The sequence below is a fragment of the Chelon labrosus genome (assembly GCF_963514085.1).
Source record: "Chelon labrosus genome assembly, chromosome: 1".
NCBI lineage: Eukaryota > Metazoa > Chordata > Actinopteri > Mugiliformes > Mugilidae > Chelon > Chelon labrosus.
In genome coordinates this window covers 4,730,766-4,751,102 of record NC_140337.1, presented here as the reverse complement: position 1 = coordinate 4,751,102, position 20,337 = coordinate 4,730,766, and the positions used below count along the sequence as shown (strand labels likewise).

The window sequence follows — 20,337 nt, the reverse complement described above, 5'->3', positions numbered from 1 at the left end:
ATGAAATACTTTTAAGAATTTTTTTTTCCGTTTCTCTATGTTTCATTAATTATCATTAGGACATTTCAGGGGACACATTGTTAAAACCACCTCTGCTAATTACAACAGTAAAACGTGTTACTACACGTCGCTGCATCAGTAATGACTCTTGAATGCAACATGAAATACATGGATAACTGTTTTGTTTTTCTAAATGAGTAGCTTCATAGCAGTATTATGCTGATAATACTCCTGTACTTTTACATAAACAGGGCGCTAAACGAAGCATTTTTATTTTCCATTGTTTTACTCATATTTATTGCAATAAAGCATTTGAGTGCTGCTGCAAACACTGTGTCAGTGTCAGATCTCAATAATTTGGCAGCAGTGAGGGGAACCGATTGCTGTTAATACAGATTAAAAAGAGTTATGAACCAGTTCTGCTGTAAAATAAGTGAAGAAAGAAAGCTTCTGCAGGATCAGCAAATTACTTGTATGCGCCCTCTTAAATCTTTTGTAATTTTCCACTTGTTTTGCATGACATGACACATTTCACAATGTCACGTATGACGTTGGGAAATTCCTGTCGAGGTACATCCAAAATAAATACCGGCTTTTGACTTTTACAGGGAAAATCTTTTGCAGGTAGCAGGTCACAACAACAAGGAGCGTGCCCTAATAAACAGCTGGGACAAAGTCTGAGATTTCAGTCTGTAAATACAGTTACCCATCAGTTTTTAGTTGTGTCATTTCTTATTGACAGCAACAAGGTGAGTTGTAAAAATGTTACATATTCTATATATTCAACCTCATCTTTCCGCAAAATGGAAAACCCTTCTCATGAGAGCACTGTCCTCTATTGATTCATTTCTTTGACACTTTTTCTGAATTTCAAACAAAAAACATTTATTTAGCATGAAAAATGAAATTGATATCCTCAAATGAACGTGAAGAAATTACAAGTAAAAGAAGATCAACAAAACATGCTTGTTGTTTACAGCTGATCCAACACATGAACAGTCTCTTAAATGTGAGCCAGGAGTTTTCTTCTCCTCTCCTCCATCCTGTCATCTCTTGGTCTGATCCCCATCCATCCATCCATCCATCCATCCCCCCTCCTTCCTCTTTCATTGTCCCCTCACAGCACAGGTCTGGGCTGCTGGGTGAGCAGAAGGCCGAACCGCTTCTTCAGCGTCACCCGGTGTCGGGAGAACTTGTCGTCGGGGGAGAAGCGAGCCGGGTGTGCCGAGCTGGTGGGCAGGCCGCTGGGATTCACCTTCTGGTGGAGACAAAGACGGAAAGAGAAAAAACAAAAGGGGCTCAGTGGATTTGTAATTAAGACTTAATTCACCAGAAAATCACATGAATCTGGGTAATGACCAGACATTCCAGTGTGAATGTCTGAATGGAGGTGCAACATTTTGGGGACAGATGTTAAGACTGCGTTGTAAGTGGCTGGGTAGAGTATTTCAGGCCACCTATCCCCGTTCAGAGAAGGGTTTTCCACATTTATATGTTGTTTGTAACACCTTCATTGTGATAGAAATAATTGTATTTCGTAATATCTTCATATATCTCATGCAAAAATGGCACCTCTCTTTTTCTCGAGTGTGTACGTACATGTGAAGTAGCGTTTGTTACCTGGCTTTCCCCTATAAACTTCTTTAGGTACAGAAGTGAAAGCTTTCTCACACAGCGTTCCTTCACTACATCTCCATTCACAAAGGTTCTAATGTTCAGTTTATGTTGAAACAGTGTAAATCAACTGGATGATTGATTTTGGAGGACGTAGCTTGTTGTGGATTGAATTAAAAAAGTGTTTGTTATTTAAATGAGCCCACTGACTAAACTGGGGATGCCAAAATAATAGAAACATGTGTTGTCACAACACAATACAATAGTACTAGATTCTGTCCAAAAAGAAAATACAGTTAAATCAACAGCTCTCTGTTATTTTGAATGAATTAGTATTTAGTGCAAGACTGTTATGTTGTTATGTTTTCACTAGTGTACCTAATAAACTGGCCTAATAATAAATAAAGTGTAGACTCGACACCATACATTCAGTATTATGACTTGGTGCTAAAACATAAAAACCATTAGTATATTAGTGCGTAATCAAATCAAACCCAAGAGAAAAGATTACGAAATAAAAGATAGATTACAAATATTGTATACAAGTATTGCCAGGTTTAATTAGTTTGTAACCAGTCTAATGAGAATAATATACTCAGGAAGTAATATCCTAATAAACAATGACGACAATCAAATGCTTTTTTTTTTTATACACTGGATGTCTTTTATACTTGTTTTGTATAGCATGTTGGTATATGCATAACCGCAATATGAAGATGTAATATTATTTACGGTCTTAGATAATTAATGGGCAGATAAGGCTTACATTTCTAGTTTAATGAGACAAAACAGTCATTATTAGGTTCCTGCAGGTTGATTTTATAATAAAGGTTTTAAGTCTTTATATTATTAGACTGAAGTTGAACTGCTCTTATGAAACAGCAGGAACATGTATACAAAATAAAGTTAAACACGAAGAATATAAACACGACGTTAAAGTTACCTTCAGAGTGTAGACTCTGTCTCCGCTCTCATTGAGGTAATATTGCAGAAACATCTCGACCGGTGTTTGTATTAAAGGTTCGGAGATTGAAAAAAACGATATATATTCAAAAATAGACAGATTTATAGCGAAAAAAGGACAAAGTTCGCAGCTAACACGCTGTTTTTCGTGTGAATTCCACGTGCGTCGAAGTCTCTCCAAGCTAGCAACGCAAAGCGGATATCCGGTTGACCGCTCAGAGCGCTAATCATTCTGGGAAATTGAGTTTCTTGATGAAACACCCGTTCTCAACCTCTCAGCAGCGTCCCTCACCCTCAGCGGGAAAGCGACCCCGGAAGAAGGAGTGTTTAACAGTTGCTATGGAGATAGTTAGTAAACATCACGTGACTTTAAAATAGTGATTTATTTTTTATTTTTTTTTGCGTAAAAAATAGAATAAATAAATGAAATATCAGATGTAATATTATATTTTTCTAAATCATTTGAGAAAATAGTAAAACTCTGATCAAATTAAACACATAAAAACTACTGACTGATTAAAAACAATCACATTCCAACACAGTTATCTGCAATCAATTAAAAAATATATAAATAATAATAATCTGCTGAGCATATACCCAATAATGAGTTGTAAATCTAAATATAGTCACTATTCTCTAACAAAAATATAAAAAAAATATAACATCTAAAACCGTATTAAATTACAGCCATTTACATTGTATGAATCTTGGAATGTTTACATGCAAAACATCAAGTTACAAATGACCTGAGTTTACTTTTAATTTAAACTGACCGCCGCGTTATAACATGAGTTGAAGACCTGTCATTCCCAGCAAGGAAGGTAGGCCCAACAAAAACTGTATTACTATAGTATACCATACTATAAGTACACAGCGAATATTGTTTACTAGTTTGCACTGATAGCTACACCTTTTCAATGTTAAAATGAATAATTCTGAATGAGGAATGTATCATTTAAGTGCTGTAATTTACTTTATAATGTGTGTGCCGCATGTGTGCTGTGTTTTAATAATGTGACTGTCCAGAAAAAATGATCCGTTAATGGAAGTGACTCATTAATTTCTTCAATTAAAATGTGTAAAACAAAGAGGGACAATATGAGCTGGATATAATAAAAACACAAACTGAATACTTGAATGTTCAATCTAATCTGGACAGGTAAGGTAAATCGCATCTATTTTCCACTTGTTTTTGGCTGTTATTTGGAGCTGAACTCAAATTTCTCTGTCGAGCATTGAAGCATACAGTATTCTATACTTTCTTTATTAAATTTTAAGGTCAATAAATAAATACGGATTCGCTTCAGATATAAAAGTATAGTCTCCTTTGTCAGTTTGCTTTCAGACAGATTAAAGAAATGCAGCCAGTATAAATTAAATGATCCTCCACGTGTGCTTCATTCTCCCCCCTGTCCTCTTACAGTTCCAAGATTATAAGTCTAAACGATGGATCCAGAGCTAGGGTCTCCACCTGAAACCACCCAGAATGACCGAGATGATGACGCCCAGCCAGGAACAATGGTCCAGATCCAAACCCAGGGGAGTCCCTTCAGTCTAAACCTCCTGCCTGCCATTTGTCCCTCTCCTCTCCGGACGTTTTCACCCCAGCCGCTCCTCTGTAGCCCCTGCTCTCCTCTAAACCCCCACTGGCCGAACATGAGCCCGCTCTCCCCTTCGCCTAAATCCGGGTTCGGCCTCAGTCCCTGTGTGCTGGTTCCAGTCGGCAGACCAGCAGAGCTGTGGTGCGGCCCGTGTTTACCTGCTCGCCCCTGGCTCGTTCAGCGTGAGGTTTGTCCCGTCTGGTGCATGTGTCCGCAGATGATTCCTGCCTCTGAACCCCGCGCTGCAGACCAGTAAGGAACATATTGCATCTACTAACACATTTACTAACACAGGACGTTTTTTTAATTGAGTCATCTGACTTCACCTTCTTCACCACAGGGCCTCAAGAAAGACACTTCAGCATGACAGCAAGCCAAAAGGTCAGAGGTCAAGATTTATGTATATGGGCAGCTAAGTAATGATGCTGGCTTATACACCGATCGGCCACAACATTAAAACCACCAACATGGAAAGTCAACAACATTGATGATCTCTTTAGGATTTAATTTTCTTCTGGGAAACCTGGTTCTTGGTATTTATGTTAACGTTACTTTGATACGTACCACCGCCTCAGCATCGCTGAAGACCAAACACATCCCCATGGCAACAGCAAGGGGGGGGATCCTTGCACCCTGGTGCCATATGTTCCCCCAGATATGCAACGTACACGGTAAATGAAGGTTTGGTTCAGACCACCTTCTTCCACTGGTCCAGAGGTCTAGTCCTGGTGCTCACGTGTCCATTGTAGACACTTTCATCAGTGGACAGGGATCAGCATGGACAGTCTGACTGGTCTGCAGCCATTAATATTTTCATCAGTTTGAGCTACTGCTGGCCCATGACCCATGAATCTCAGATTCTGACTTTTCCTTCCTTGGATCACTTTTAATAGATACTGACCCCTACCGACCAGGGGTCAGCTTTGAGGACACAATGGTCACTTACTAGCTGATATGTCCCACCCATGCACAGGTTAACGAGAAAATCAGCATTATTCATCTAACCGTTAACAACCAGTTGGTCATAATGTTATGGCTGATCGATGTAAAATACACTCGGTTAATTTTAGATTTTAATTTAGAGCCACGGTCAACTCATCCAACTTTAATTTCTCACCTTCTAAACATTTGCCTCAGCTGCACTTTTAGGGTTTTAGCTCTAATGCTAACATGCTTGATTAGCATTTAGCTCAAGCCACACTGTGTCTGTAGACTTTTCCAATGTTGAGAAATGAAAACTATTCTCTGTCTTTTTTAAGGCCTCCTCACGGATTCTCCGAGACCTCTACCATCTGTGGACGAAGAGACGCATACGGAGTATACCTTTGAGGAGTACATGGCCATCTTGGACTCTCTTCTCCAGGTGACCAACTCTACCACTTATTTTAAGCAGTTAATCGTTAGTAAATCAAAGGTTACGACTAACTGTCTCCTTAGGTTATGTACGCTGCATGAATTTCTGTGCTGCCTTTCACTCAGATCCATAAAAACACGGAGGCCAAAGAGACTGAGGGAAAGGAGGATGGAGAGAGGGAGAAAGAGGAGCCGGGAAACGACTTTCTAGAGTACCTGGACGAGTTGTGCAGTGATGAAGACTTCCTCAGAAGGGTGTGTCATCCATACGCCCTAGAGATAAAAACGAGATCCCATCATTGTAATTTTCTGTTAAGACAGTATTTAATTCACTTCTAAATTTCTCACATGGTGTCAGTTTACAAAAAAGAACAATTCACAAATATCGAAGAAAACGTGCAGGAAATATAAATGCAGAATGATGGTGATCAGTCACAAGCATCTTGGATGGACACTTGAACATTACTCTGTCGTATTAGGACCATGTTTTAGCGTCTATTTGTGTCGATCTTTTTCCGTCAGCTGGAGTCCACACTGGATATCGAGTGCCTGGACTTCCTCTTCTCCTCGGACCGGAGACCTCTTGACCTTTCTGAGCTGGAAGAAGAGCAGGAGGTGACAGTAATAAGTTTTCTTCATGTGTTTTGTTGCACTATTGTACTCTGGAGCATATGCAGATCCTTCCTTTAGATGAAGTGTATGACTGCATTGCTGCGGAGTGGAATCAGTTCCCAGTGGAGAGACTCCAGACCAACTTTCTACCACAAAGATTACGTTAGGACTCACTTCCAGGCAACTTAAACACTGTAAATCGATCAAACAATTCTTATTTTGTTCCTGTTTTCATTCTTGTACTACAGATGATCTGGCAAGAGCAATCACATCCTGGTCCTGCCACCACTGATCCTGTGGTAGCTTTGGGCTTCAAAGAAACACCTCGGCCTCTCTTTTTGGATCTCCCGCGAGCAAATCCCAGCCATCACAGACAAAACACGCCAAAGAAAATGGAACCACAGGACGTCTGGAGCAGTTGTTCTCATCTCCTGCCTTCACATCTTCTAGAAGGAACCCCTACAGGCCAAGTGAACAACACACTCCCTGGACACGACCCCGCTATCGGCTGGCATACGGTTTGTCAAGGCAACTCCTATTTCATGGACGATAGTTTTACATCGTCCCTACACTCCTCTCCAGACACCAGTCTGATTTCTGATTTGGAGGACCATGAAGCGCTGGCAGCAGTTGCTGGATCTTCATTTTTTGCAGGCAGCGCTCGTCAAGATGCGCCAGGAAACGCCACAACGTTCCTCTCAGATAGTTTAAAGCAGCGGCCAGCTCAAGCCTCCCAGAATACCCAGAACAGACCTCCATCTTGGGATCCTCCCGCCTTCGAGTCCCCCTCAAGTTCCAGGGTTTCGGGGACTTCTGAGGAACTTCCTGATGCTAGCAAAAACGATCACACATACAATTTAACAGCTGATCGCTTAGTTTACAAGCTACCAACTGGGAGTACAGTTTGGAAAACTCTTCCTTGTCCATTGCTTGTGCCAACAGCTCAAATGAGCAAACCCGAGGAACAACGTGGCCCCCATTACACAGCTCTAGAGCCAGCTGGGCTGCTTCTCATGACCAACCCCCTCCTTAACCCCTGTAATCAAACAATAGGAATTGAAGTTTCTCAAGGATTTGCATCCTCTGGCATTTCAGCTGAACTCAGCAGAGCTGCGTCGGTGGAAAACAAAAATAAATGTGTCGAAAACAAGAGGAAGCGTGTGACAAAAGCGGCACCTAAGCAGAAAGCTAAGAAAGACGGAGAACATATCAAAAATAACGAAGACAACGACTGCACAGTCAAAGTCAGCGTCCTCATGAGAAGTCGGCAGCCGCCAGCAGAGCAAAAAAAAACAGTAAAGGCAACAAAAGAGCAGAGGAAACCGAATAAGAAAACCGCTCAAGTCCACCCAGAAAAGGAAGAGAAGGTTTGTGAAAACCTCCAGAAGAGACGGCCTTTAGACGAAAGGCAGTCCAGTCAATATGAAGAGCAGGGCCAAGGAGCAAATATAGCCAACACAAGACAGAAACTTCTGGAGACAACTGAAAAGGAAGAACATGAAACGCAGAAAATCATGGTGGAGGCAGAGAATAAATCTCTTTTACCCAAAACATCGGCAGAGAAGGTTCAAAAGTCCACTATCATCCAGCGGATAACTAGGAGCATGACTGCTAAGGAAAGAGTGACAACAACTACTCCCACGACTAGAATTATCAAAAGCTTGGAGATCACGTCGTCACCAAGGAGAGGAATGCAGGACGAAAAGCTAATGGAGGCAAAGGAAGCCCAGTTGTTGCCTGTTTCAAGTCCAACGAAAAGAAGCAGAAGAGATGAAGAGGAGAGCATGGGAAATAAGAAAGGTTTGACTGCACGCAACGAGAAGGAAGTTTCTAGTTTTGCTCCCACATCAAGTTCTCAGATGAATACCAATTTAACATTAACCGTTGAGGAAGGTGAAGTTCCAGAAGAAGCACCACTAAATGATCATTCAGAGTCAATGCAGGCGACTCAGCAACAAAGCAAACCCACTACCACAGCCCTGGAAACCAAAACCTACAACTTAAGGTCAAATATGTCAAATATGGTTGAAAGCAAGGCAGAGATTCAACAATCTAAATCTAAAAGTTGGGACGACAAGAGGCTAAACAGAGAAGAACAGCCAAGTGTTACATCAAGTCCAAAGAAGAGACACCGGATGAGAGGTTCTTCAGGGCGGTCAAGTCCAATGAAAAAGCATTAAGAAGAAAACCGAAGAGGGAAGCAGCTCAGAGGAAAAGAAACCAGGATGAGTCAGAAGTCAATCATTAAATGTAGCCAAACAACAAAACCTATGTAAAACAGTTCAGTTTTATTCTTAAACAGAAACAATATTCACAGATAAATGAAGAAAAACTAAATCTTTCACAAAAAAGTGTTTCTTTTTGCACACATCGTCCCTTAGAAAAAAAGTGGTGAGAGTAAACTTCATAAATTAGACATTTTATGGCTTCAAGTGACTAAAGTGAGTGAGTCCTTTAACAACATCCGGAACAACAACAACAACAACGTGAAGAAAACTTGTTAATAGTTAAAAAGGCACACCTGTAAACAAAGACACACACCTTCAGGTCCACTAACATACAAACTGGCCACACTCACACAGTCATTCAGTCATACTGTAGGTTTTTGGATTTTTCTTAAAAACATTAATTTATCACAAAACACTAAAAATACAATCCTTCGTCAGTTATTCTGTCTGTCCGTGTCTTCAAGGAAGGAGAACACATTCTCATTCAAACTTCTTGTTGTAGTCAGGGAGTCCGTTGCTGTTGTGCATGTTTCCGTTGTTGTTCACTGCCTTCCCATTGGTCAGCTGAGAGCCCGCCTCCTGGGGCTGCAGGTATTCATTCACCACTTTGTGATAAGTCGGGTGGGTCGTCAGCACTCGCAGCAGATTTTCTGTGGAAACAAACAGATGTAATGAGGATTTCAAAGTTATTTGATGGCAAAATATCAGTGTCAACCCCGTTCTTGTTCACATTATTTTTTAAGATGAATAAATTCCAGCAGTGCAATAACTGAATAAAATGTGAAGTCCTATACTACAGACAAAAAGAAGAAATCAAGAGAAACAAACAGCTGAGTTTACACTGTGACACATCCAGACAACGGCCATGCCATCGGTTAGCATCTGTGACCCATGTTTCGGAGGCGAGTCTTGCACTGATGCCACTAGTCAAAGCTCCATCGATGGCTTTTTTTTTTTTTAACTGATGTGAACTGACATGATGAGCCGGCGGCTGAACCGGTCAGTGAGTGATCTCTCAGTTCAGAATCAGTGCATGAAAAGGTTACACATTGAAGGCTCTTCTCATTTTTACATCTTCATTTAATTTGTACAAATATTTTCACATGAACTTGATCATCTAGAATAAATAAAATGTAAATCAGCTGATCAGCATGACTCAGCAGAGGCTAGCTCTGTATCTCTTCCATGTACCACAGTGACACTGTGCTAAGGTTGTTGAAGGGCAGCAGAAGAAACAACTGGAAATACTGTGTATTTCTATTGTACAGCTTGTATATGGCAATATTTGCTGTGAGCAGTAACACCATCACTGTTATTTTCTTAGTACATTATATATGCAGATCACAGCTGTCTTTATTTATTGTTTGTATCTTATTGTAATGTTTCAGTGTCAAATATCTTCCTAGCCCTCCAGCTAGATAGTCATTCAATACAATCCCTACACATGCTCACCTTCAGTAAGCTGGCCTTGGTTGGAAGCCACAGCATACAGGTCAGCAGTGTTGTGCTGAGGAACACCCAGCAGCGCCCCCATGAGCTCAGACAGCTCCTCTGCACTCAGACTGCCCCTGCCCTCTTTGTCAAACAGCTACGAAGCAAACATTGCGCAATCAGATAACATGGGAGGAAGCACGGAGGCAAGAGCAGGTACAGTGAGGATTTAAAAAAAAATGTTGTGGAACGTTAAATAAAGAAAAAGGAAGCACATGGAGGAGTAGTAGTAGTAAATACATGACTTACAGTGAAAGCAGTGTGAAGTAGTGACTTGAAGCTAGTAAATTCAGAGAGGGCAGAAACACTCAAGTAGATCTGTCTGAGGTCCACGGCGTTGTCCTGTAAACACAAACAGACGGTATCATGTTATTTGGTCAGTGATTTTTGTATGTGTTTTATACTGCACATATTTGATATTATTAAACCGATTTCCTAAAGGATGAATTACTACAATATTTAGCTGCTGGATAATAGATGGGAAAAGCAACAGTGGTTGCATTTACATGGACAATATTCCTTCAATCAATACAACTGATCAGAGATTCCACTGTTTACGTGGACACTGAATAATGACTGAGGAAGGTATATCTCTTGACACACCCTAAAAAAAAAAAAAATACATCAGTGTAATATTTTTCATGGGCAAAGTGGTTCAAATCTGGCAGAGATGTAACAGAAGACGTCCCCCCCCCCCCCCAAATTTTATTGACACTGAATTTGTTCAATAGAAGAAGAAGGAGGTGGTGTCATTTGAACATTGCTCCACACATCTATTCCATCTTTAAACACTTTTTTGAACAACTGGTTGTTTTGCTACCTCCATGTTTCTATCCCTCTTAACTCATCACGTGGAGCAAACAATGCTCAGACATGTTCAGGGAGATTCCAACAGAGAGAAATGATCAGATCATTGTTATTAGGAGCTAATATTTTCTTATTGAATGAATTATCAAAAGGTTTACACCACCCCTATTAGTCTGATCAGAGTGAGGTGGCTACATGAGGACTTTTTATTCTGATTATTAGTGAAATGTTAGTGTGATCACTGGTAGCAGAAAACTGTAATAAAGAAAGGGGTAGACAGGCTCTAGAGTTATTTGAAAAACAGGCAGGGATACAGCTCACTTATTTTATTCGTTTTTAGTTTCTGAAATGGTGGAAAATGGTTTTGTCCAACTATTAGTTCAAAACCCAAAAGGAGTTTCACTGATTGTAACATTTAATGTCAGAAAGCGTGGTGGATTAATCTTCTTGCAAATGACTCATACAGTGTATTAACTGGTAACATCAAACACAACCACTGCATCAAAACCATAAAACCTCAGAGGACGGCGCCCTGTAGAGTAAACAAAGCAATATGGCTGTACCTTGGAGTAGAGGCCACAGATATGGACGGCCGTCTGTTTATCCGTTAACGTGAGAATAGAGGCGAGCTCTTCTGCACTGGCCTTCAACGCCTGAGCTCCTGACTGACACCTGTCAATCATTTTGTCCAGCGCTGCTTCGACTTCACGTGCTCCCAAACTGACGGACAAAAAAGGAAACTGTCACATCCGTTAACGCCACAAAGCATTTTCACTCAGATTTAGTAAGACATGGTTTCTTACCCGTTTCTGTGCAGCAGTGATAGGGTTTCTCTGGCAGGAGACTCCACTGGGAGAGAGAGACCGTCCAGTTTCAGCACAGGAACTCTGCCCTCCATCACATAGTCTGTAGCTGGGACTCCTAAGGCCCTAAATCAGAGAACAAAAATACAATACACTAAATGTCTACAACTAGATTGGACCGTTTATTAGAAGCAGTCCAGTTTCTATGCAATGATTAGTGTAGTTTTAAATCAGCCATAAACTAAAACACAGACCTAGATGAAACTACATCTAGGCTGGGAACTTCAAAATAAGTAGTCGATCATGAGCAGCTAAACAATACAGGAACTGGATTCAGAGTTAAAGAGGAGTGTGTAGAACCAGAACACACACGTTTCTAAAGCCAATCACACAGCTGGATAATTTGTTCTAAACTGAAAGAAACATAATAGATCATTTTCAGATCAAAGACAATGAAGTTCACTGCGGGTGTACAAATAACAACAATGGGCAATGCAGGACTTCATTTGTTGTATAAAGACTTAAAGCACTCCCAACACAGAGCTTACTGGGATCTGTTCAGCCCTGACCCATAATTCATAGCAGCTGCACATCCATAATGTGAATTGTCACATTCTCAAAGGCTGGATTGAGATCTACTGACTGGAGGCCATTTGAGTCTAACTCAACTCACTGTCATGTTCAAGAAAGCTTTCATGTTGTTGACATAGTATTGTTTCTTATTTCGCTGAATGTCGCAGCAGAAATCAAGACTCATCAGACCAGGCAACCTTTGTCCAACTTTGGTGAGCACTTGTGAACAGTAGCCTCGGTAACCTGTTCTTAGCCGTCAGGTGTGTTCCTCTGGTTCTTCTTCAAGGTTTGACGTGTTGTGTGTTCAGAGATGCTCTTCTGCATACCTCAGTTGTAACATGTGCTTATTAGCATTGCTCTTTCAGTTCAATCAGCTCCAACCAGTCTGGCCATTCTCACCTGACCGCTTGCATCAACAAGGCGTTTTTGCTGAGGGAACTGCTGCTCACTGTATGGTAATGATTTTACTCTCAGACTTTTCTCTGTAAACCCCAGAGATGGTTGTACATGAAAATCCCTGCAGATCAAGTGTTTCTGAAATACTCAGACCAACAACCATGCTACGTTCAAAGTCACTTAACCTTTCTTCCCCTCGTTCTGGTGCTCAGTTTGAATATTAGTATATTGAAACCATTTCTATACGTCTAAACGCTGAGTCGCTGGCATGTGATTGGTCGTGAAGGGTGGACATTACCTGCAGTGTCATAAAATAACTCTATAATCTGGTACTTACTTGGCCATGAGTTTCTGAACGTTGTCTGCGTACAGGTTGGGGTCATTCTTCTCCTCCTGGGAAGGATTGTAAACTGGCAAGAACTGCAGCACAATAAAGAGACAGCCATTGTTATCCACAGGGAAATTGTGTGATTCCGTCATTAAAAACTGAGTTTTAGACCAAGATCAAAACACGTACTGGATTATTTTTATCAGACATTAAAAGGTGTTGTTTGAAAACATCTGTCACATCTGTGCAGACACACCTTTCATAACTCATTAATATGATGTTTGCTACATCTGTTACTCTGAACAGCAGTCAAGTGTACTGAACACACCCTTAGTAAACTTGACTAGAGAGTGCTGCAGGTGTATTACGTAACAGTTTACAGACGTAAAAGACTGTTTCTTTAAGGTTTTCACGAGTGAATGCGTCTTACCTCCACGGTCGTGTTGGTGTAGAGCTGTGAGGTGGTGTGCCACAGTGCCTCAATCCTGATGGATGAAGAGCATACGTACATGTGTAAAAAACAATGAAAGGATTCCTGCGACTAATTTAGAAATTAAATTCCAGTTATCTGCAACAATTGGGCATGCTGGTTGAACACCATTTTCAATTACAGTGTGTAAGTATGACGTTAAGATGTTAGCAGCAGGTCCTTCAGGTAATTGCAAGTTTGTAGGTAGGGCCTCCATGGATCAGACTTGTTTGTCCAGCATAGCTCACAGATGCTGGACTGGTCTGAGATCTGTGGAGGTTTCGAGGCCAAATCAACACTTTAAACTTGTTGTGCTCCTCAAACTGTTCCTGAACCATTTATGATTTGTAGGTTATTATCCTGCTGAAAGAGGCCATTCACATCAGGGAACACCGGGGTGTAACGTCCACATTAATGGGAGGACCAAAGGCAGGTCTCCCACAGGAATCAGTGCATCAGTGATCATGACCCAGTGCAGGTTAACCTTTTTTTTTTCCCCCAACCAATTTTGATAATTACTGACCACTGCAGACCAGGAACAACCCACTTGAACTGCAGTTTTAGAGACATTCTGACCCAGTCGTCTAGCCATCACAACTTGTTCCTTTCCAAGTCGCTCAAATCCTTCCACTAGTCCACTTTTTCTGCTTCTACAATCAACTTTGAGGACAAAATGTTCACTAGCTGCCAAATACATGCCACCCACTGATGTGTGACATTATAACCAGATAATCAGGGTAATTCACTCCGCCTCTCCGTAGTCATCATGTTATGATCGGTATATGTTAAAAGTCTGTCACCACACAGACAACACAAACAACAATCCTTCAGTTTCTGTGTACTTAAAGGCACTCCCACCTGACAGAAACCTGTCTGCAAAGAAAAATAACTTAACATCTATGTTTATTCATATTATGTACACTGACAATGGTGTGTATTTCTTGAGCAATGAACTCACTCAACTTCCTGACTCTACCCTACTCTATGATTTCCACTCGGCCTCATAAAAACACAAAACAAAACAAAACGGTGATATTAAACGGTTCTGGAGAAAAGTGGAGAAACGTACCAGGTTGTTCCTTTGTACGTCCATCGAACAGTATCCTGAGGAAGAGTAATACAAACACCATTAATCAAATAGTGGACAGCACAAAAGGTAGGTTTATTATAGCATGTGTACTATTTACATGAACCCCGTTAGAGGAACCCATATGCAAATACCGCTCTGAGCAAACTTTATATTCAGAAACATATTTACAGCCTATAACAAGTAGGTCAGAGCACAAGCAGATCTTCAGGTGAGGAAGAGTGTATGTGCATGGTCATGGCAACAATGCAGATTGTGCAACTTTTAAAATGACACCGAGCAGTGTGGTAGTAACACTTCCTGCTCTTTTACCGTTAATGTGTACTTTTATAGACTTCAACTGTTTGTGTAGTGCCTGCAGAGTCTGGTCTTTTATGGTCATCTGGTCACTGCAATAAATGTTTATAGGAACTAATAGAGGCAGAGTGACTCTATGGTGCCTCTTTCCCCATCACCTACTTCCGCATGTTAAGATCTATTTATCTATTAATTGTTGCTTTATTAAAATGATTGTGCTTTAATGTTCCCTGTAAAGCACTTCGGTCAATGCCTGTTTTTATATGATCCTCTCACAGTGTGAAGCACGCATCTTAAGGTATGGAGCTACACCATGCCCAAAACACAAAAGCAACACCTATAAAGGCAGCAGGAATGGCTGCAAAAATTATTTAAGATTATTAAAGATTATACAAATGCATATACAAATTCGAAAATTTGTTTAAAACTGATTAGATTTCTGCATCATACTGTAACGCATAATGTGACTAGTCCCACGTGCATACTGCAGCTCCTTCCTGGAAAAGTCCTGTCATGTTCCATTAAAGTCATCAGGAAGCAGAGGAATAGCTGAGACTTTTAACAGCCACAAGTGTGCTGCATGTCTGAGACGCTTTGGTCCTCAGCTCAACAGACAGCCGCAAACATCCAACCTATCATTTTCGTCAGCAACTAAAACGAGCACATCAACGCCCCAACAATTCCACTCACCAGCTTGTTGGGATAACGCAACACAACAGGTTGGACAGGGACGCCAGCAAGGAAGGCACCTGCAGCGACGGGATGGAAACACAGTAAAGGAATGAGAAAACCGTGTAAGGCGGAGCAGTTAATCACCCAGCAGAACAATATGCTGCTGCGCCCTTCCTTGTCATGCCATTCATTCCTACACGTTTTGTACAGAGAGCAGTGTTCTGTGTCAGACGTGGAAATAAAGTGGTGGGATTAGCTGCCCTTCATGTTTGCATTCATACATACACACATACCAACACCCTTTCCTTGGTTTTTGTTTTACCGGTTGCACTCACCTGGCTTGAATTTGATGAGCGAGCAGCCATTAGTTGTGGTTCCCTCAGGAAACATCAGCATCTAGACAAGAATTAAGATGTGGCAGTTTGTGAGTTAAGACTTCCACCTGATGAATTTACCGCTTATTAACAGGCTGCTAGTCAAGAATTAAAAAACAAAATAAAAAAAAACAAGAATGCACCTTTAGGCAAATCTGGGTTACATAGAGATAAGACTGGTTTTAAACAGCTTCCTCACTGAACTATGGGCAATGAATGATGTGAACATTTACAATTTTCAAATTTAGGAATAGGAATTAAGGATGCAGTGAGGAATGTGTTCCCCTGAGTTCTGTCCACATTAAAAAAAACTCCATCATCCATATCTTGAGAACCCGATTGTGTATACCAAATGATTTCGAGTTAAACAAGTATTACTAGTTTATGTACAGAGCCAACTCCTCAGTGCTCTCGATTACAAAAGAAAATCCTAATAACACACAGCCACTCCATCTGGATTCATATGCTGCTCCAAGCCTGCTATCAGCGCAGAGAAGTGGTGGTAGAAACCAAAGTCGATTTTTTATTATTTTTTTTTTATGGGTAAATGATTGCCCCAAATGTCAATCAGCTGTACCAAGCGCTCCCGTTGGTCTCACCTCAATCGCGTCACTTCAAAATTGAGATTAGTAGATTAGTTCAGTTTAGTACCCGCCAATTTATCATCGCTACAACTTTTTGAATTTTACCAACATTTCGTGGTTTCCTGTAGCCGCATTGCTGCTTGGCTTTTCCTGTCTGTATTCCCCTCTGAATATCTCAAAGATTTAATCTCAAATATTTGATCTAATCCTGATCAACTGATTTATTGTGATAATTATAAAGCTATTTCTGGAGAAATAGAAAACAGATGGCTGATTTCCATTTAAAGTGATGCCTTTATCTTTTAAATCATTAACTTAAGTAGGTGCTGTTTCCATCTTCTGGTCGCCAATTCTGGCTGGATAATTTGGACACAATTACCAGTTCTGTAAACAAGATTCCAGCCAAGACAGACCATTTCTCTGCAACAGATTATCTTTTGTAAACAGAAGCATCACAAGGTCTGAGAGACCAAGAAAACATCTCACCTGGGGCCAGTAGCCGTTGGAGGTCAGCCTCTCGGTGACCTGAGCAACCGCATTTTTCCTCGACTGTGGATCCTTCCTACTCACGATCACGGCCTGGTTGAACTCCAGCAGAGCTGAAACACAATTGGAAATAAAAAATATAAACAAAAAGCCGAACAGAGGGAGGAGCTGAGAACAACGCGGCGGAGAAAGCAAGACAGGAAGTAGCAGAGCAGATTAGAAACCAATGGACTGAGTCAGCTGTTTATCTTTGGACTTCCTTGCATACTTTTACTTTCCCTGACCTCTCTATTCCAAATATTACTCTTGGTTGTTTGCATAATAGGTGGGCAACAAGGGCAGAGGTTTCTCGTCTGGCATGCAGCAGTGCAAAAGCCAAGCCCAGGAAAAATATCATGTCATACACTATAAAAAAACCTGATGGAATAAATCCTTGCAGGGTGAATGAACTGTTCTCCTGCAAGGTCAGATTTCACTTTTTCTCTGTGCCTCCGACTTTGCAGTATCCTCATGTTCTTCATCGCTCCTCCCAAACTCATTTTCCATCATTATATTGCTTAAGTAAAGGGACTGAGGAAATGTTTAGCATTCTAAGCAACGGCTCATGTGAACCATCTATGCAAACCAAGATTTTAAGGGCATACTTCACGCTGGCGAAACAATCAGTGTCATTTACACCTGCATGACGAACAAAAGGAGGTCCGAGCAGTTCCTTAAAGCAGCAGGTTGAGCAGGTTAACAAGTAAAACAGCCGAGATCCACAGGGTTCGGGTGAAGAACAAAAACAAAATACTTCAGAGTGAACACCAACCGTCCCTTTGACTTAAGGCACTCCCACAACCACATTAACTTTAACAATATCTGTGGATGTGTCATTGTCTTCGGATTTTTATGAGTCAGACTTTTATGTTTAATTACTTGGTCCATAAAAATGGCTGAACAATCTCAAACGGCTCCTTTCCACTAGTTTTCAGTTTTGTTGCAACCAAGTCTATCATGTTACAAGTCAAAACTTGACAATGTGCAGGGGTTCGCCGATTGGTGGTCAGCTGACCAATCAGAACGCCAGCAAAGGGTCAGTTAGATGTCAGCAAATCTCTTGTTTTGTCCAGCCAAACACATGCTCATATTTGGTTTATTATCAGCTTCAAAACAGCTGCCTGTCCTTTTAATGAACCACTGTTGGTCTATTTTTATCATCAGTTAGTTGAGAGTCCAAGCTTTGTTATTGCTTGTGTTAACCACGCAAAGGTATTGAATTTACTGTAACACAGAACAGACAAATTATTTGCATTTCAGCAACTCTTAATAATAATTAAGAGTTGCTGTCCGTCAACTAAATTGCAGCTCTTTACCTCCTATGACGGGCAGGCTAGTGTTCTCGGACCGCGATACCACAGTTGCCAGCTGGGTAGGACACAGGACCAGCATGTCTAGAAAGCCGCTGTGGGGGGCCACGACCAACACCGGCGCCTCCTTCAGATTGGCCCGGCGACCTTTGACCTCAACCCACAGGAAACCCAGCGAGAAGAAAACCGCCCGGCTCAGGAACCAGATGATCGGGTGGAAGAGCCAGAGCCGCCAGCCTCTGACGGGCCGAGAGCGTTCCTCCTCAGACAAGCCGGCCAAACGCAGCCGGGCAAGGGGCCACACGATGAGGAAGAAAATGGCCGCCAGGGTGACGCGTATGGGGAAGAGGATGCTGCCCTGGATGATTCCCTACAGAGGGAGAAAAAAAATACGATTACATCGTAGACAAAACTGGACCTTTTTTCGATCTATATGCGATTTTAACTCAGTAACGTGGTACATTAATGGTTACTTATAGAGGTGTTTGGTGTCTTTAACGAATGTTTTTGTTCAATATTAACAAACAAAAGTAAGATTTTTGCTCTACATGTGAAGAAGTGTGTCAGATGTGAGAAGAGAACACACCTGCACTGACAATAAATGTGGAAGAGATTCAAATTAAAGTTTGCCTCATCTTGACATTTCCAGTTTGTCATAGAGTTATGCAACTCTGTGGTTGGTATGCAGTTATGATCAGTCACGTCCGACTAAGCCTGACACATTTATGACTCGCCTGTTTTGGTTAGACATTACAGAGGGCTGTCAAAGACACTATATTCTTTGACGGGTTGCCGGTGCGGAATTGAAAGCAGAAACAAGTAATTGTGGGTGAGGGGACAGCCGAGTTTTGACAGCTATCAAAACTTAAACAGACTGTCTCATGACATTAAATTCTAGCAAATTCTGAGTTTGTGTTTATCCCTACAACCTGCTTCAACCCCCCCTTGCTTCACAGTTGGGAAGATGTTATTTAGCTAGCAAGCAGTCTCCCTTTTCCACCAGACATTGTCATCAAAGCCGAAGAGTTCAGTGTGTTGAACTAAACCAGAGGACATTATTGTGTTTAGAAATAAGGAGTTTATTTCGGGTGAAAACTGAACTCCTACCAGCCAAATCACCACCTGATTAGTTTCAGGTGGCAGAACTGACTTTCTAAAACAGCTCGTTTCTTTTCTAAACAATCATATATTATTATTATTTCTACATTGTCCGCCACTCTGTGCTAATTTCAGACTTGAAATAAAAAGTTACCCTGATCCTTTGCGCTCTGGTCAGCTTCACTTCGTGAATGAACGGATGTGGATATTCCTTCGTTGCGGAGTGACAGTCGAGCCTCTCCATGGCGACGAGGCGACCTGGACAAGCTTATTCTTTTTATATATAAAAAATATATATATATATCTATATATTAAAAAGAAACGTTGTTAAAAATAATAGTCACCCCCTTAACGCTTAATAATGACAAACCGTTTTTAAAATGTATTTAGCCAAACACTTTGTGGCTGCTATACACTCTCCTTTTGAAAAACCGCTAAAGTGTCTCGCGCAGCTGGATTAAAAAAAGAACGCTCCCGCAGAAAACCTTTGGAGTGCCATACAAACAGAGAGGGCCATCTAAAAACAAACTTCTCTGGTTTCTGTCTTCCACATGGCGAGACACACACGCTACAGCCAGACAAGTCAATCCTCTCTGTCTTTTAGCGTCTCCTCACCTGTCCCGCCCCTTCACGGCGTGACAGCCCGGCCCACCGCTACTCCAGGCCGGGTCGGGTCAGTCAAGCCAAACCGGTCCCTCAAGCATAAACACTGGAGAAACTTGTGGTGCATGGGAGTATGTATGGAGGCTCATTACTGTCAGAAAAACAAAAGGAAAATTGTTGACTAAATGAAACGTTACATATTACAATACAAAGAAAGTCAAAAATATGAGATAATGTGAATATGAAATTCCCCCCCAAAAGCGAAAACAATATCAAAAATATAACATGTTAAAAGTGTTGTGTTGTTGGCATGTACTGAACCTCATTTCTACTAGGAAAACAAAACTAAAAGTAGTAATAAAAGGAAATCTTACATGTTGATATAAAAATACCATAAAAGGTTAAAAAGATATTAGATAGTATGCCAAAAGTGGGACATAGTCCCCAGAGGTTTGTGTTTTTGGCACGTATGGGACCTCATTTCTGCCAGGAAAACAAAACTGACAGTCGAGATAAAATGTAATGTTGTATATTAATATAAAATAAAAA

The 20,337-nt window shown here is 41.1% G+C and overlaps 2 protein-coding genes across 2 annotated transcripts; both read right to left on the bottom strand.

The window, feature by feature from the left end:
• Nucleotides 1–864: 864 nt before the first annotated feature.
• Nucleotides 865–2,772, bottom strand: nop10 (NOP10 ribonucleoprotein homolog (yeast)). The gene is made up of 2 exons (XM_084558346.1): nucleotides 2,558–2,772; nucleotides 865–1,258 (listed from the first exon to the last, which is right to left on the bottom strand). Exons 1-2 carry the CDS (start codon nucleotides 2,609–2,611, stop codon nucleotides 1,118–1,120), a joined length of 195 nt encoding a protein of 64 aa, XP_084414472.1. The 5' UTR covers nucleotides 2,612–2,772; the 3' UTR covers nucleotides 865–1,117.
• Nucleotides 2,773–7,779: 5,007 nt separating this feature from the next.
• On the bottom strand, nucleotides 7,780–19,728 carry lpcat4 (lysophosphatidylcholine acyltransferase 4). The gene is made up of 13 exons (XM_084547460.1): nucleotides 19,340–19,728; nucleotides 18,094–18,457; nucleotides 16,739–16,851; nucleotides 15,630–15,690; nucleotides 15,313–15,371; nucleotides 14,308–14,342; nucleotides 13,200–13,254; nucleotides 12,779–12,861; nucleotides 11,473–11,598; nucleotides 11,233–11,389; nucleotides 10,112–10,204; nucleotides 9,824–9,959; nucleotides 7,780–9,021 (listed from the first exon to the last, which is right to left on the bottom strand). Exons 1-13 carry the CDS (start codon nucleotides 19,427–19,429, stop codon nucleotides 8,852–8,854), a joined length of 1,542 nt encoding a protein of 513 aa, XP_084403586.1. The 5' UTR covers nucleotides 19,430–19,728; the 3' UTR covers nucleotides 7,780–8,851.
• Nucleotides 19,729–20,337: the final 609 nt, after the last annotated feature.

Excerpts from the sequence above, each read along its gene's own strand:
- nop10 (XM_084558346.1), bottom strand. The coding sequence starts at position 2,611 with ATGTTTCTGCAATATTACCTCAATGAGAGCGGAGACAGAGTCTACACT. Across the intron at positions 1,259-2,557 it reads ACAGAGTCTACACTCTGAAG|AAGGTGAATCCCAGCGGCCT; the intron begins GTAACTTTAACG and ends TGTCTCCACCAG.
- lpcat4 (XM_084547460.1), bottom strand. The coding sequence starts at position 19,429 with ATGGAGAGGCTCGACTGTCACTCCGCAACGAAGGAATATCCACATCCG. Across the intron at positions 16,852-18,093 it reads TAGCCTGCCCGTCATAGGAG|CTCTGCTGGAGTTCAACCAG; the intron begins GTAAAGAGCTGC and ends ATTGTGTTTCAG. Across the intron at positions 11,390-11,472 it reads TCACTGCTGCACAGAAACGG|TTTGGGAGCACGTGAAGTCG; the intron begins GTAAGAAACCAT and ends TTTGTCCGTCAG.